General features: G+C 37.1%; 1 protein-coding gene across 3 annotated transcripts in view; it reads right to left on the bottom strand.

Annotated features, from left to right (window-relative positions):
* Positions 1-17698, bottom strand: part of LOC149749541 (coiled-coil domain-containing protein 171-like) — an 88699-nt gene that overhangs the window by 11456 nt on the left and 59545 nt on the right. For all 3 annotated transcript variants that reach the window (XR_016392638.1, XM_089908815.1, XM_089908816.1), the window contains 2 exons: positions 16607-16742; positions 5411-5627 (listed from right to left, as the gene is read on the bottom strand). Coding sequence is in view for 2 of the 3 variants with exons in the window: in XM_089908815.1 (XP_089764941.1) it covers positions 5493-5627; positions 16607-16742 (271 nt within the window). In the remaining variant the exon portion in view is untranslated. The remainder of the gene's footprint in view (positions 1-5410; positions 5628-16606; positions 16743-17698) is intronic.

Here is a 17698-nt window from a genome sequence, read left to right as displayed (position 1 = left end):
GTTTTTTGAGGAACCTCCATACTGTTCTCCATAGTGGCTGTATCAATTTACATTCCCACCAACAGTGCAAGAGGGTTCCTTTTTCTCCACACCCTCTCCAGCATTTGTTGTTTGTAGATTTTCTGATGATGCCCATTCTAACTGGTGTGAGGTGATACCTCATTGTAGTTTTGACTTGCATTTCCCTAATAATTAGTGATGTTGAGCAACTTTTCATGTGCTTCTTGGCCATCTGCATGTCTTCTTTGGAGAAATGTCTATTTAGGTCTTCTGCCTATTTTTCGATTGGGTTGTTTGTTTTTTTAATATTGAGCTGCATGAGCTGTTTACGTATTTTGGAGATTAATCCTTTGTCCGATGATTCATTTGCAAATATTTTCTCCTATTCTGAGGGTTGTCTTTTTGTTTTGTTTGTAGTTTACTTTGCTGTGCAAAAACTTTTAAGTTTCATTAGGTCCCATTTGTTTATTTTTGTTTTTATTTCCATTACTCTAGGAGGTGGATCAAAAAAGATCTTGCTGTGATTTATGTCAAAGAGTGTTCTTCCTATGTTTTCCTCGAAGAGTTTTATAGTGTTCAGTCTTACATTTAGGTCCCTAATCCATTTTGAGTTTATTTTTGTATATGGTGTTAGGGAGTGTTCTAATTTCATTCTTTTACATGTAGCTGTCCAGTTCTCCCAGCACGAGTTATTGAAGAGACTGTGTTTTGTCCATTGTATATCTTTGCCTCCTTTGTCATAGATTAGTTGACCATAGGTGCATGGGTTTATCTCTGGGCTTTCTATCCTGTTCCATTGATCTATATTTGTTTTGTGCCAGTACCATATTGTCTTGATTACTGTAACTTTATAGTATAGTCTGAAGTCCAGGAGCCTGATTCCTCCAGCTCCGTTTTTTTCCCTCAAGCCACTTTGGCTATTTGGAGTCTTTTGTGTCTCCATATAAATTTGAAGATTTTTTTCTTCCAGTTTGGTGAAAAATGCCATTGGTAATTTGATAGGGATTGCATTGAATCTGTAGATTGCTTTGGGTAGTATAATCATTTTCACAATACTGATTCTTCCAGTCCAAGAACACGGTATATCTCTCCATCTGTTGGTATCATCATTAATTTCTTTCATCAGTGTCTTATAGTTTTCTGCAAACAGGTCTTTTGTCTCCCTAGGTAGGTTTAATCCTAGGTATTTTATTCTTTTTGTTGCAGTGGTAAATGGGAGTGTTTCCTTAATTTCTCTTTCAGATTTTTCACCATTAGTGTATAGGAATGCAAGAGATTTCTGTGCATTAATTTAGTATCCTGCAACTTTACCAGATTCATTAATTAGCTCTAGAAGTTTTCTGGTAGCATCTTTAGTATTCACTATGTATAGTATCATGTCATTTGCAAACAGTGACAGTTCTACTTCTTCTTTTCCAATTTGTATTCCTTTTATTTCTTTTTCTTCTCTGATTGCTGTGGCTAGGACTTCCAAAACTATGTTGAATAAGAGTGGTGAGAGTAGGCATCCTTGTCTTCTTCCTGATCTTAGAGGAAATGCTTTCAGTTTTTCACCATTGAGAATGATGTTTGCTGTGGGTTTGTCATATATGGCCTTTATTATGTTGAGGTAGGTTCCCTCTATGCCCACTTTCTGGAGAGTTTTTATCATAAATTGGTGTTGAATTTTGTCGAAAGCTTTCTCTGCATCTATTGAGTTGATCATATGGTTTTTATTCCTCAATTTGTTAATATGGTGTATCACATTGATTGATTTGCATATATTGAAGGTTCCTTGCATCCCTGGGAGAAATCCCACTTGATCATGGTGTATGATCCTTTTAATGTGCTGTTGGATTCTGTTTGCTAGTATTTTGTTGAGGATTTTTGCATCTATATTCATCAGTGATATTGGTCTGTAATTTTCTTTTTTGTAGTATCTTTGTCTGATTTTGGTATCAGGGTGATGGTGGCCTCATAGAATGAGTTTGGGCATGTTCCTTCCTCTGAAATTTTTTGCAAGAGTTTGAGAAGGATGGGTGTTAGCTCTTCTCTAAATGTTTGATAGAATTCACCTGTGAAGCCATCTGCTGCTAGACTTTTGTTTGTTGGAAGATTTTTAATCACAGTTTCAATTTCATTACTTGTGATTGGTCTGTTCATATTTTCTATTTCTTCCTGGTTCAGTCTTGGAAGGTTATACCTTTCTAAGGATTTGTCCATTTCTTCCAGGTTGTCCATTTTATTGGCATAGAGTTGCTTGTAGTAGTCTCTTAGGATGCTTTGTATTTCTGTGGTGTCTGTTGTAACTTCTCGTTTTTCATTTCTAATTTTAATGATTTGAGTCCTCTCCCTCTTTTTCTTGATGAGTCTGGCTAATGGTTTATCAATTTTGTTTATCTACTCAAAGAACCACATTTTAGTTTTATTGATCTCTGCTATTATTTTCTTTGTTTGTATTTCATTTTTTTCTGCTCTGATCTTTAGGATTTCTTTCCTTCTACTAATTTTGGGTTTTGTTTGTTCCTCTTCCTCTAGTTCTTTTAGGTGTAAGGGTAGATTGTTTATTTGAGGTGTTTGTTGTTTCTTGAGATAGGATTGTATTGCTATAAACTTCCCTCTTAGAACTACTTTTGCTGCATCCATAGGTTTTGGATTGTCATGTTTTCATTGTCATTTGTCTCTAGGTATTTTTTGATTTCTTCTTTGATTTTTTCAGTGATCTCTTTGTTATTTAGTAACGTATTGCTTAGTCTCCATGTGTTTGTGTTTTTTACGTTTTTTTCCCTGTAATTGATTTCTAATCTCATAGTGTTGTCGTCAGAAAAGATGCTTGGTAGAATTTCAATTTTCTTAAATTTACTGAGGCTTGATTTGTGACCCAAGATGTGATCTATCCTGGAGAATGTGCCGTGCATACTTGAGAAGAAAGTATAATCTGCCGTTTTTGATGGAATGTCCTATAAATATCAATTAAATCTATCTGGTCTATTGTGTCATTTAAAGCTGTGTTTCCTTATTAATATTCTGTTTGGATGATCTGTCCATTGGTGTAAGTGAGGTGTTAAAGTCCCCCATTATTACTGTGTTACTGTCGATTTCCTCTTTTATAGCTGTTAGCAGTTGCCTTATGTATTGAGGTGCTCCTATGTTGGTTGCATGTATATTTATAATTGTTATATTTTCTTCTTGGATTGACCCCTTGATCATTATGTAGTGTCCTTCCTTTTCTCTTGTAACATTCTTTATTTTAAAGTCTATTTTATCTGATATGAGTACTGCTATTCCAGCTTTCCTTTGATTTCCATTTGCATGGAATATCTTTTTCCATCCCCTCACTTTCATTCTGTATGTGTCCCTTGGTCTGAAGTGGGTCTCTTGTAGACAGCATATATATGAGTCTTGTTTTTGTATCCATTCAGCCAGTCTATGTCTTTTGGTTGGAGCATTTAATCCATTCACGTTTAAGGTAATTATCAATATATATGTTCCTATTACCATTTTCTTAATTGTTTTGGGTTTGTTTTTGTAGGTCCTTTTCTTCTCTTGTGTTTCTCACTTAGAGAAGCTCCTTTAGCATTTGTTGTAGAGCTGGTATGGTGGTGCTGAATTCTCTCAGCTTTTGCTTGTCTGTAAAGCTTTTGATTTCTCCAACAAATCTGAATGAGATCCTTGTCGGGTAGAGTAATCTTGGTTGTAGGTTCTTCCCTTTCATCACTTTAAATATATCATGCCACTCCCTTCTGGCTTGTAGACTTTCTGCTGAGAAATCAGCTATTAACCTTATGGGAGTTCCTTTGTATGTTATTTGTTGTTTTTCCCTTGCTGCTTTCAATAATTTTTCTTTGTCTTTAATTTTTGTCAATTTGATTACTATGTTTCTTGGCATGTTTCTCCTTGGGTTTATCCTGTATGGGATTATCTGTGCTTCCTGGACTTGGATGGCTATTTCCTTTCCCATGTTAGGGAAGTTTTTGACTATAATCACTTCAAATATCTTCTCGGGTCCTTTCTCTCTCTCTTCCTCTGGGACCCCTATAATGTGAATGTTGTTGCGTTTAATATTGTTCCAGAGGTCTCTTAGGATTTCTTCATTTATTTTCATTCTTTTTTCTTTATTCTGTTCCGCAGCAGTGAATTCCCTCATTCTGTCTTCCAGTTCACTTATCCATTTTTCTGCCTCAGCTACTCTGCTATTGATTCCTTCTAGTGTATTTTTAATTTCAGTTATTGTATTGTTCATCTCTATTTGTTTGTTCTTTAATTTTTCTAGGTCCTTATTAAACGTTTCTTTCATCTTCTCAATGTTTGCCTCCATTCTTTTTCCGAGGTCCAGGATCATCTTCACTATCATTATTCTGAATTCTTTTTATGGAAGGTTGCCTATCGCCACTTTGTTTAGTTGTTTTTCTGGGGTTTTATCTTTTTTTTTTTTTTTTTTTTGCAGTACACGGGCCTCTCACTGTTGTGGCCTCTCCTGTTGCGGAGCACAGGCTCCAGACACGCAGGCTCAGCGGCCATGGCTCACGGGTCCAGCCGCTCCGCGGCATCTGGGATCTGCCCGGACCAGGGCAGGAACCCGTGTCCCCTGCATCAGCAGGCGGACTCTCAACCACTGTGCCACCAGGGAAGCCCCTCTGGGGTTTTATTTTCTTCCTTCATCTGGTACATAGCCCTCTGCCTTTTCATCTTGTCTATGTTTCTGTGAATGTGGGTTTTGTTCCACAGGCTGCAGGATTGTAGTTCTTCTTGCTACTGCTGTCTGCCCTCTGTTGGATTAGGCTATATAAGAGGCTTGTGTAAGTTTCCTGATGGGAGGGACTGGTGGTGGGTAGACCTGGCTGTTGCTCTGGTGGGCAGAGCTGAGTAAAACTTTAATCCACTTGTCTGCTGATGGGTGGGGCTGGGCTCCCTCCCTGTTGGTTGTTTGGCCTGAGGCGACCCAAGACTGAAGCCTACCCGGGATCTTTGTTGGGGCTAATGGCGGACTCTGGGAGGCATCACGCCAAGGAGTACTTCCCAGAACTTCTTCTGCCAGTGTCCTTGTCCTCACGATGAGACACAGCCACCCTCCACCTCTGCAGGAGACCCTCCAATACTAGCAGGTAAGTCTGGTTCAGTCTCCTATGGGGTCACTGCTCCTTCCCCTGGGTCCCGATGCACACACTACTTTGTGTGTGCCCTCCAAGAGTGGAGTCTCTGTTTCCCTTAGTTCTGTCAAAGTCCTGTAATCAAATCCTGCTAGCCTTCAAAGTCTGATTCTCTAGGAATTCCTTCTCCCATTGCCAGCCCCCCAGGTTGGGAAGCCTGACATGGGGCTCAGAACCTTCACTCCAGTAGATGGACTTCTGTGTATAAGTGTTCTCCAGTTTGTGAGTCACCCACCCAGCAGTTATGGGATTTGATTTTATTGTAATTGCACCCCTCCTACCATCTCATTGTGGCTTCTCCTTTGTCTTTGGATGTGGGGTATCCTTTTTGGTGAGTTCCAGTGTCTTCCTATTGATGATTGTTCAGCAGTTAGCTGTGATTCCAGTGCTCTTGCAAGAGGGAGTGAGAGCACGTCCTTCTACTCTGCCATCTTGAACCAATCTCCTCTTGCTGTGAAGGATCTTATATGTGAAATCATCATTCCCACATAACAATGACTGTCGAAGAAGAAGAACACTTTTTAGGTTTTTTGAAATAAAAAAGAGTCATTAAGCTATTGAAAGTGCACAAAGTCAGAATTAATGAAAGAACAGTTGAGACTGATAATTTTCTAGTATACTGGTAGTATGGTCAATTATTTGATGGAAAAGCCATTTCAACCTAGAATTGCATGAAACTCAGATAAAAGAAACCTGAGCCATAAAATAGCTAAGAAGGAAACCTGAACTTACCACAGAAGCAATTGCTTAAGCCATGCAAGGCCAAAGGTTTTGCCAATGCTTATGTACAGAAACTGGAAGTTAATGGAAGTTAATACCTGAACCACAGCTATTATCTATATTTCATCCTATATAATGTCATATATAGTAAAATGCATATAATTCTTTTTTCAATCATTCTTATCTAACCCTCCTGTCTTTTTAAGGAACCCATTTGGAGAACCCTTGTGGATATTATTTTAGGAAGGCATCTGTGGCATTCACGGAAATGCTCAGATCTCCTTTCCAGAGAACTTTGTGCAAGTACTGGGGTTGGCAGACAACCTCCAGAGGCCCAACCTTTGGATCTGCCATAATGTTCATGCCAAGGCCGCACTTTCTTCAGGCTTCACCCAGCCAGTGACTGGCTACTAGGGCTGGGACATTTCTGCCCAACACCAGACTCTTCTAAAGGGCAGTCTCTGCTTTGTGGCTCCCCATCGACCTGATTGACGCAGTGTAGGAGCTGTAGTATAGTCTGAAGCTCTTCCTATTCAATACATCATCATCCTTCCTTCCTTCTCTCTTTACACAGGTGCTAGAACTTCATCACAGTCTGATGCTTTCCTAGCCTATTCTGCTCCCTCTCCCCTACATCTTTCACAGGTGTCTCCTCCAAAAAATCCTTCAACTATCTAATTCCATCTTGCCTTCAGCTTCTTAGATAACTTGAGATGATATAGCATTTGAATTAAGTGGACCCCCAATTTGCAATAGAGATAAAAGTTCTTTTAACTTTTAAGTACATTTTTAAAGAACTTTTAGGCACTGCTTAAAATCTTGTTCCAACAAGAGTCATTGCAGTCTGAATGTGTTTTAGATTACTTACTTACAAGGAGGCCTTGAACAGGCCCCTTATCTGAACAGTGGAGCTATTACTGTTTACAATGCTGTGAGAGAATCTTCAGGGACTTGGCTTTCTCTCTGACCCAAGTACAATTTGCTCTTCAGCCAAAAAGAGTTACTTCGATGCCAGTTGGCCATCACTGTTGATTGGCATCTCACTGGCTATACTTTGCAAAAATATGCTTGATGATCAGGTTCAGAGTTCTTACATGCAGATCAAACCACTGGATCCATCAGATTCTAAAGAATAAGTGTATCATATAGAATTTTTCTCACATTTGTCTCTGCTTAAAATGATAACTTATTCCTTAAGGATGTCAAAATCTGATTTTAATATGATCAGATTCAGATTCAATTAATGAAAAAGGATAAATCAAGAGGACGAGTTTACTTACATTTTTCAGCCATGTATGTATGTATCTGTAATATGTTCATTTTCCCTGCAGATGGGTATGTAATATCATCCACTTTCTCACTTACACAGACCTCCTTCAAAGTGTCTTGGTTTTACACAGGCACTTTGGGTGCATAAGTGCCCTGGGTTCATTATAATACCCTGGGCAACTAGTGAGATTCAAGAATATAATTTAAATAGTATGAAGAATTTCTTGATAAAACTCCAGTCAAATTTAATTTTTAAGCCATTTAGAGCAGATTATTTTTACTATGTATTACAATACCATCAGGAATTTGAGCATAGTGGATTTATATATTTCCTGTGTTATTATTTTCTATGTGCAATGACCTATTAAATTGATTACCTCACATAATTCACATTACAACCCTATATGTTATGTTATTTATTATCTCTAATTTAAGATACGGAAGCTGGGTTTTAGAAAGGATGAGTAATTTGCTCAAGGTTACATAGCTAGCTAACAGTTAAGCAGGGGTTTTAGTGTGCATTAGTCTGACCCCATGTCTGTACTTTTATGTACACATGGTACATCTTCCCTAAATGTCCTACATAATAGAAGATGGGGGCCATGCTACACATTAATGTAACATTGGGCAAGTCTTTTAACTTCTCCAGGAGAATTTATAAAACAAGCAGGGTGAGTTGGCCTCGAGCCCTAGACCCTCTCTGGGGTTCCTTCCTGCTGTAACATTCTTTTATTCTATAGCTAATCTGGATAAGCTCCTACCAAAACACAGTCTGAAAAAAGTTATATGCAGTGTAGGGTGCAAGCCTCTGCACATGCTGATCGGGTATGCCAAGTCTTCTGAAACGTTCTGAAATGGCTAGTACTCCCTCTACCTTAAAATAGAGTATGTATGGCAACAAAAGAAAAATGTCGTTTATAGCTTTGATGAATGGGTGTCCTGTGCTCCTGTTGGGGAGTATATCTAAGTGTAAAACCATGATTAAATCTCAAAACCAAGACATCATAATTTAAAACAAGTGGATAGCTGTAAACTATATATAAAAATGAAACTGAATTCACCCAAAGCTTTAAAAAAAAGCTTATACCCTACAAAATTTAAATTAGTGTTCCTTATTATAAATTCTAATTCAAGTAATAGTATTTGGGTGATAGGTCTCTGATTTCCTCCGCTGCACTCATCCTAAAGTTTCTAGTCTGATAACGCTAGCAATCTATAGTAATGATAATATCTGAGATAAAGGCATTTGGATCTAGAAATGGTCACTTCAAAAGTATTCAGAAATCAGTGAATCATCCAAACGGAAAGTCTCCTATGTGCAGTATGATATAAATTATTTGTTCTCTTTGAAGGATTGGCCTCTCATACCTATCCTGAGGTTGAAAATATACAATTTCCATGTAAAGTACACAATTTCATGTTTGCGTTAGCAAATTGGTGCCATGTGAGCAGAGCGTTGCTGTATAGGCCAGGTGGCACTATGATACAATCACACAATTTCCTCCTCAGAGGTCTCTTCAGTTTTATTCAGTTATTCCTATAGTTGTTTACCACAGGAAGCCTTGAATGGATTTTCTGGCATTTTGGACTATAATAGAATGTTGTTGAATAACTTGCTCATCCCCCACTTGCTATCATCAGACAAAAAATAGGACATTGAAAAGTGCAGTTAATATTTAAATAGTCAAAGCACTGAGAGTTCCCAAAAACACTGAGTCCAGGATTTAGTTTATAAAATTTCTCTTCTCATGTGTTCTCTTCCCATCTGTTATTCCTGTCTTATCATCCACTTCAAGTTCAAGCCAAAATTTTGCCCAATGGACCTGCCATTGCATGTTTATTATTTCTTTAAAAACCAAATTTAGCATCATATTTAAAACATGTTGAATGATCAAAACGAATTCTGTAGAGCTCAGTCTTTCCTTCTCATTTTTTCCACAGTGGCAGCTGGAATAGAGGTGCTTTCATGTTCTTTAAGAACATTGCTCCTTCTTGTTATGGATGCACTAAGCCACGCCTGAAAATATCATTTTCTTTTCTTTTACCCATGAGGGGAAATAACCCAGATTTTAATTTGGCAAATGTGCCTATGAAACAAAACTGAGATATCGCAGTTTATGTGGATGGTCTCCTTTTGATACACCATCACCAAAATGAAGCAGAGAAACCTAGGTTTTCATTTTTTTGTTTTTGTTTTCCTGATTGAAACAAAGAATTAAAAGGAAACAGAAGAAACAAACTCTTACCTTGCCAGAAACACACATATCCACCCCGTCCCTGGAGGTGCGGCATGACTGATATGGCTCTTGTTAAACAGTAACTAATAGCAAAATGGCAAGCGGCTAAAAGGAAATTGGCTTAACAATTCTCAACCCCAAAGTGAAGTGTTGTAATGAAAGGGAAGCACAGAGAACAAGTGTAACTCAGTGTCTTGATGTTAAGTCATAAAGGAGAACTGTCAGGGTTTGAGTTTTGGGAGCAATGACTTCAGGCATGCCCGTATTTTTCTGGGTGAATAATGCTTAAGTTGTGGCTGTTTAATTTTCTGACTAATGCTACTATCCTACCCATCTGAGCCCATTCAGAATGACTTACCAATTATATACCAGAGTGTACAATTTCAGATGATTATTTCATATCTCTCATCTCCTCTCAAACCTCCAACTCCTCTTCTCCAACCTCTCTTTTAGCTGTGACCTTGCTTCTTAATTCACCAAGAAAATTGAAGTAATCAGAGGAAAGCTACCACAGACCCACCCTCCACCACCGCTGCCACCACACCTACCCACCTTCCAGCAACTGTCCATGTACACCTGTCATGATCAATCAATTTTCCACTCCTACTAAGGCCAGACTCCCTTCTTGTGCACAAGATTCCATGTCACCTCACTCAGGACATTGCTGTCTCCCTTCTCTCCTGCTATTAATTTTTGCTCTCTCCTGATTCATTCCTGACATATAGTCACAATTATTTTATTAAGGAGAAAAACTGTTCTTGAGTCCAATTCCCCTCCCAGTTGTCATCCATTATTTGTAATTGACTCAAACTGGAAACAACCCAAATCCATACCAGCATGTTAATGAATACACAAATTGTGGTATATCTGTACAATGGAATATTAACAAAAAAAGATTGAACTACTGACACATACAACAACATAGATAACTCTCAGAATGGTTACATAAGCAGTGAAAGAAGCCAGGCCAAAAAGTGCATACTTCATGATTCCATGTTTAGAGAACTTTAGAAAATGAAAACTAATCTGTTGTGGCAGAAAGCGTGTCAGTGGTTTTCTGTGGATGGGGGGAAGGATGACCAGGGAGAGGAAGGGATAACAAAAGGACACGAGAAAACTTTAGATAGTATTGGATATTTTCATTATCTTGATTCTGTTGATGGCTCCACAAGTGTACCCATATTTCAAAACTTATTAAACTGTATACTTTAAATATGTGTAGTTTATTATTTATCGATTATACCTCAACAAAGCTGTTAAAGAAACTGGAAACATCAGAGTGTATCACGTAGTAAGTTTAAACTTTGTTTCCTGAAAAGTTTGTTTCATTGTGTGTATGTGTATGCAGCACTTGTATTTTCATATCAATTATCTCTCACTTTAAAAAACGATTTTCTAATTAATTAATTTCTGCCCTTAGGTATGTTTTTTGTACTCCCCTTCTGCTTCTCCTCCTCCTCCTAAATTCTGGAATTAAGTGCATAATTCATTTTTTTCTCTTGTTTTTAAGAATAAAATAATTTAAGGCTATAAATTTATTGGGGACTTCTCATATATTATTTTAAGGTAGTGTTTTCAGAGTCATTAGCTTGTTCTGGGCTTCTTTTTGACCCAAACAAAGATTAATTAAGAGAGCTTTTAAAACTATCTTTTATTGAAGTTTAATTTCTAATTTTACTGCTTTGTGCTCAGAGAATATGCCCTGATCAGCTTCTTCTAATTAGAATGAAATATTCTGGGAAAGAGTATATTAAAGTGGTTAGGAGGAAGCTCTGAGTCACACATGCTGGAGTTAGAATTCTGTTTTTCCCACTACAATAGTGATTTTGGGGACACAGATTAGAAGTTCTTTAAGCTTCAGTTTCTGCCTCTTTAAATAGGTTTAATAATGTCTATCTCATTGTATTATTGTGGGGATTAAATGAGATGATAGATGCCAAAAAAACCTTGGCATGATGGCTGGCCTGAAACGGAACTAAACTCATATTAGCTAACTAGTATTAACATTGTCAATTCTTTTTTTGACTAGGAAATAATGTTTACTCTAACATGTATTCTCAAATTACAGCATTTAATCTAATTTATAGAACATCTTTAGTACTTATATTGTTTAAATCAGCTATGTCATTTTTTCTTTGTATTTCAAAGTGGTCTGCTTAAGTCTCCCACTAAAGTATTTTTTCAAGGACTTCTCTTTTCCAATCACTTCTTTGTATATTTCAATGACCTGATATTTGCTCCACAAAGTTTCATGATTATAATCTCTTCTTTGGGATACCTTGAATCAATATAAAGTGTTGACCTTTCTTCACTTAATCCAGTCCTTTTAGGCTTGAATTCTAGGTTGTTTCTTATAATAAAATGGTCACTGTTTTTTGCTTATTTTTTTACACTTACCTGAAGATATCTTTTTAATTTAAATCTTTATGTTACACTTTTAAGCCTTTCTTTTCAAAGACCATAAGATGGAATCTGACAAATTCATTAGTCTTTGTTTTTCAATGGAGAGTCAACCCAGTTTTGCTTAGGGTTATGTATGTCTTTCTGCATTAATGCTTCTTAAAGGTTATTTTTTACTCTGGTATTTGATTATGTTTTGTTTTTTCTTTTTATTCAATTGATTTCTAAGATACACTCTTTGGAATTATTTTTATTAGAAAAATTAGATCTATTTTTCTGTGATTATGAATACTAAGAATGCAATGGTTTCCATTGACACATTTGTAAAATAATTTTCCTCTTTTCTTCCTCTCTCAATTTCTCAGTTTTATTGACATCATCTATTATTCAAATTGAGAATCTATTTGATAAGATTCTTATGTTTTACAAGTTTATTTTTAATATTTGCATTGGAATTTTTGAACATTTAAAAATGACTTATTGATATTTTTAAAGTCTCTGGTTTGTGAGTTTTAATGTTTATCCACAGTTCATTTATTTTCCTCATTCTTGAGTTCTTTATTTAGTTTCCTCTCTTGGATAGCTCTAGCATATTTTTAAGTAATGTTTTAAGGGATGGTATCTGGATAGCACATTTTTTAAAGCCCTTGCATTTCTGTTCTTTGATGAGTATTTTGGTCCATAGACTCAAATCTTTCTTCAGTTCAGGAAGTATTTTATTTTCCTGTTGTTTCTTTGATCACAGACTTTGCACAGTATGCTCTATACATTTCTTCTTGAATTCCCATTAAACTCACTTTGTTCTATTTTCAATCTATGTGCTGGGTAGTCTCCATTTGCCCTTCAGCTCCATTTGTCCCTCAGCCCTTCCCTGTCCTACTATGTGTCTCAGAAAGCCAACCTCTATAGACTGCATTGTCCAGTTTCTCTTGCCCCCTGGTCTGGCTGTCAAAAGGAACCAGTAAAAGATCAGAAGGAATGAGGAGTGGGGGGGTGGTGGTGGTGGTGTATTTACTCACCCTGTTCCCTTTCTACCAGGCCTCAGCTGGGACAGAGGCTGCATTCCTCTACCAAATGTCACAGCTTCTGTTGGGCAGCACCTCTCCATTGGTTAATGGAGGAGAAAGATAACAATGTAATATAAAAATGTATAAATTAAATAATTACAATTTGGAATCTTTTCTATGAGTCAGTAAATGGGGTGTTATGGTACAGAGTACCCTGAGGAGGCTACTTAGAGTCTGGGCAAGGAAACCTTCCCTCTGGAAATAACACTTAAGCTAAAAGATGAGCAGGTATGAAGAGCTGAAGAGAGAACGGTACACACAGAAGGAATTGTAAAGCAAAAAGCTTTTGGTGTTCTGGGAATAATAAAAAAGTCCAGTGTGACTGGACCATAGTGAGAAAGGACAGCCATGGAATTAGATGAAGATGAAGAAGACAAGCCATTAAAGTGTAATGGAAAGCCATTTGAAAGTTTGTTAGCAGGGAGAAATGTACGTTTTTAAAGGATTGTTTTGAAGGCTGTATGAAGGGTGAATTGTTGCAAAAGCGAAAATGGACAGTGCAGGTAGTTGGCAGTTGCGGGGTCCATGTGAGCGATGCTAAGGACGAAGATGGCGGCAGCCGATCATTCCTTTCTCCTTTTAGCATTTTTGCAGCTCTAAGGTTTTTCACTCTTGTGTCTTTCATTCCAATCGAGAATTCAAACAGCTGAAAATACATTAAAAAACACTCAAAGAGTGCCTCTCGTTCCAGTGCCACTTTTTTAGCTCTTTGATCTTAGGAAATTTTCGCTTGCCTCAACTTCAGTGCCAGGTTTGCTTCTACTTGAAAGTAGAACGTAAGGGCTCTTTCGGTTCATATACCTTCAAAAACTGTCAGCAGTTGAAGGGTCTGTCTGTATTTCTTTTCTTTCTTTGCTTCAGCCGTCTTGACTGTCCTAAGCAGCACTGACTCACCTTAATTTCCACGTATATCCCACTGTAAAAACATGCAAAGGTTCAGACTCTAGTCACAGTTAGCCCTGCTGGTCTTTCACACAGGCTGTGCCTTCTAATCAAGGTTATTCCTTATCACCATATGGTGGCAGGCCATGAAGAAAGTAGATGGTGAGTCTCCAAAGTCCTTTGATGGCAGGGTCTTCTCTTACATTTCTTTCATACCCTTCAAAGTGCAGGGCTGAACCCAGAGTTGGTCACGGGCCTGGTGTGAGATCAGTGAGTGAGTGGATCTCTCAGAGTTATGCTTACAAGGTCTCTATGCAGCAAATTGTAGCAGTGACGCTTTTTATCTAATGGCAGACTTGATGTTCAATAGCTTCCCCTAAACCATTTAAACCTACTTCGGGTTTAATGGGCAGATAAACCTCCTCCCTCTTCTGTTCCACCCCAAGGCAAGGCATGATTCCTTGGTTTGCTCAGTTCACGGTGAGCCTATTGCCTTCTCTTAGGGGATTTGTTCTTCATTTCATTCAAGCAGGGTCCCAGTTCTACTTGGCAATAATCCCCAAATGCTTTGCATATGTTTTCCCATAAGGACTGGGAGAGGCAAACAAATTTACGGACAGCCACATCTATCCTAAAGTATAATGTGGAAAGTATGCATATTAAACTTCATCATGGTCCTAGCTTATATATTATGACTACAAAAAATTAGTTTTAGTTCATGTATCCAATACCTAAGTGAAGAAAATGGGGTCCAGGAAAAAAATGTAAGCTGCATAAAAATGAGACAGTTTTTCTTAGAACACCTGCCTTCTATTTTCTCTCGGTTTGACCTGAGAAGGAATTGATATTAAAGGAAAGACCTAGCAGAGTTTATCTGCTACAGGAGGACACTTATGGCCTCCTGGGCTTTGTCTGCATGGAAGTGCCTGAGTCAGTTTTAGCCGAGTCAAGGCAATTGTCTAGGGAAATGCCTCAGTTGTCAAAAGAGTTGAAATGACTGGATGTCCGTGCTACAGTGCAGTCATTTTGATTTTCTATTATCAAGCTGAATAAATTTCTAAAAAAAAGATTAACCAATGAAACACAAGCATGACCTAATAATAAAATCTGTGGAGCTATTAGTTCTAAGTGTTTGGATGGAAACTAGAGGAATCCAAAAGAAACACTCTGTCCTTGGGCATCTTATTCCCTAGAGGTGGGGACTGTGACTTGCTTCTTTTTTTCTTTTTAATTGATTTATTTATTTGTTTTTATATTTGGCTGTGTTGGGTCTTTATCGCTGTGCACGGGCTTTCTCTAGTTGAGGCAAGCGGGGTCTACTCTTCGCTGCGGTGCGTGGGCTTCTCATTGTCCTGGTTTCTCTTGTTGTGGAGCAGGGCTCTAGGCACGCGGGCTGCAGTAGTTGTGGCTTGTGGGCTCAGTAGTTGTGGCTCACAAGCTCTAGAGCACAGGCTCAGTAGTTGTGGCACCCAGGCTTAGTTGCTCTGGGGCATGTGGAATCTTCCCGGACCAGGGCTTGAACCCATATCCCCTGCACTGGCAGGCAGATTCCCAACCACTGCACCACCAGGGAAGCCCTGTGACTTGCTTCTAACCAACAAAATACAACAGATAAATCACAAAACCAAAAGAAAGAGATGGAAGGAAAGGAGCTGACCGAAATAATTTTGGGGAACAGTGTTTTGACTGAACACTGTAAGTCTAAAGATAAGTGTATACAAACATTTCACTATAGGTGGAAAATTTATTTCTCACAAGGATATGGATGGGAATTCTGAAACTACTTTTTTTTTATACTACAGTTGATAATTAAGTGTATATGTTATAGATAATACGAGCCAGGTTTCTCACTTTCAGAGAAAGAAGTTACAAATGAGAAGAGGAAGAAAGTAGAATAAACCCTATAGAGGTGGATTGGTGTCAGAGGCATCAAAATGGACTCATGTTTGTTTTTAAATATGTATACAGATAAGTAAGTAAATAAATAAACGAGTTAATATATTATCTTTATCCACTGAGAGTGGCTAAAATAGTGATATCCCAGTAGCAATGAGCACAGCTAACACCCAGAACTTAATTTCTAAATGTCATTCTCCAATAAAAGCAACCAGAACTCCTTGGAAAACTGGTTTAGTCCAGGACTGAGTCAGGGAAAACACAAGCTTAGCTTGAGCATCTTGTGGTGTCTGAAGTAAACGAAGCGCGAACACACACACACACACACACACACACACACACACATGCAAAAGAATTGCGGCATATCAAAAGGGCACAGTTTTAGAATTCTAAAAAAGTTCCCAATGGGCAAATTTAGAACAGCTTGAGTAAAAAAAAATTATAACCCAAAAAACAAAATAAATAAAATAAAATATATATCCATGAGTTCATACTAATATATATATATAAATAAATAAATGACCTAGAAGTGACAACTCTTCCTTACATAAGAAGTACAATTAATACATGTAAAAGGAATGAAGGAAATTTAAAAAATCACCATTAGAATATCATACTAAGAATTGCTGTTGGCAAGTCCATTATGTTTGCTTAAGTCTATTGGCTAAAGTTTAATCAAAACAGGAGTTTTGTCCAAAATGTCTAATTTACAAATCCCTTAGTCACCAAATGCATTCATCAATGAACACTTCTGATCAAGTATAACACTAATTAAAATAAAATTAAGACAACATACCAAAAAACATAATAGTTGATTAAATTTCTAATTTAATACTCCTATACAATTCCACTGTATTTTAAAAACCATCTGTTTTATTATAATTCCCTTTTTAAACACAAGAATGTTATAGTGATAAATGTTAAAACAAGGATTTTCTAATATGAAATGAATCTAAAATAATCAAACCCTACTTTTAACATTATTTGAGAAGAAAATAAATTCTACCTCTGCATTGTGCTTAGCTGTTATTTCTAATTTTTCTTTCTTAGCCCCATGGAGTTTCTTTCTGAGATCAGCAGTAATATCCAAGTGTGTTTCACTTTTAACCATTTGTTTTATATCAGATGAGGCATTCTTCAACCTATAAAATGAGATTAAAAATAAAACTCTTATTAAGTAAAAAAAAAAACCCAGGTTTTTTGCATAATCTCAAAATATCTCTTTCAAAATATTTAGTAATTACAAAGGAAAATTACTATTTTGTAAGTTACCACCTTAGCCAGATGATCAAGGTTAACATCCCCAGTATTAATAGCTATCATGATTCCTGATAAGAAACCCTGAGAAGGGCACATCACCCCTATGGTAGCCTTCCCAATTATACATAGCCTTAAGGTAATTATAAGAAACATTAGACAAACCCAAGTTGAGGAATATTCTTCAAAAGAATTGACCAGTACTCTTCAAAGGTGTCAAGGTCATGCAACATAAGAGAAGACTAAGGAACTGTCATAGATTGGAGGAGACCAGGAGACACTACATCTAAGTCAGGGGTGGGCAAACTATTTTGTAAAGAGACAGATAGTAAATATTTTAGGCTTTGTAGGCCATATAGTCTTTGTTACATCTATTCATCACCATCATTTTAGTGTAAAAGTAGACAGCGATAATAAGGAAATAAATGATCATGGCTGTATTCCAATAAAAACTTTATTTACAAAACCAGAAAGTGGGCCAGATTTGGCCTGTGGGGCTGGAGTTTTGCTGATTTAAGTATAATTTAGGATCCCACGGTATAGACAAAGGAGAGTCAATAGAAAAAAAAAAAATGGTAAAATCTGAATTAGCTCTGTTTACTAGTTAATCATACCAAGATTAATTCCTTAGTTTTCATAAATATTCTATGGTTATGTAAAATGTAAACATTAGAGAAAACTGGGGGAATGGTATAGAGAAATTCTGTAAAATTTTACAATTCTTTTGTAAATCTAAAATTGTTTTTTAAAAAACTCCAAAAAGTCCATTAGACAGATACATACATACATACTTAGATACATATATACATCATTGGAATTGAAGGTGCCTAAGAGAGCAGAG

Source organism: Delphinapterus leucas, chromosome 3 (genome assembly GCF_059928025.1).
Source record: "Delphinapterus leucas isolate spDelLeu-1000000601 "Yukka" chromosome 3, BTC_Dleu_Yukka2, whole genome shotgun sequence".
Lineage (NCBI taxonomy): Eukaryota > Metazoa > Chordata > Mammalia > Artiodactyla > Monodontidae > Delphinapterus > Delphinapterus leucas.
The sequence above is the reverse complement of the archived record's forward strand: the minus strand, read 5'-3'. Positions and strand labels throughout refer to the sequence as shown.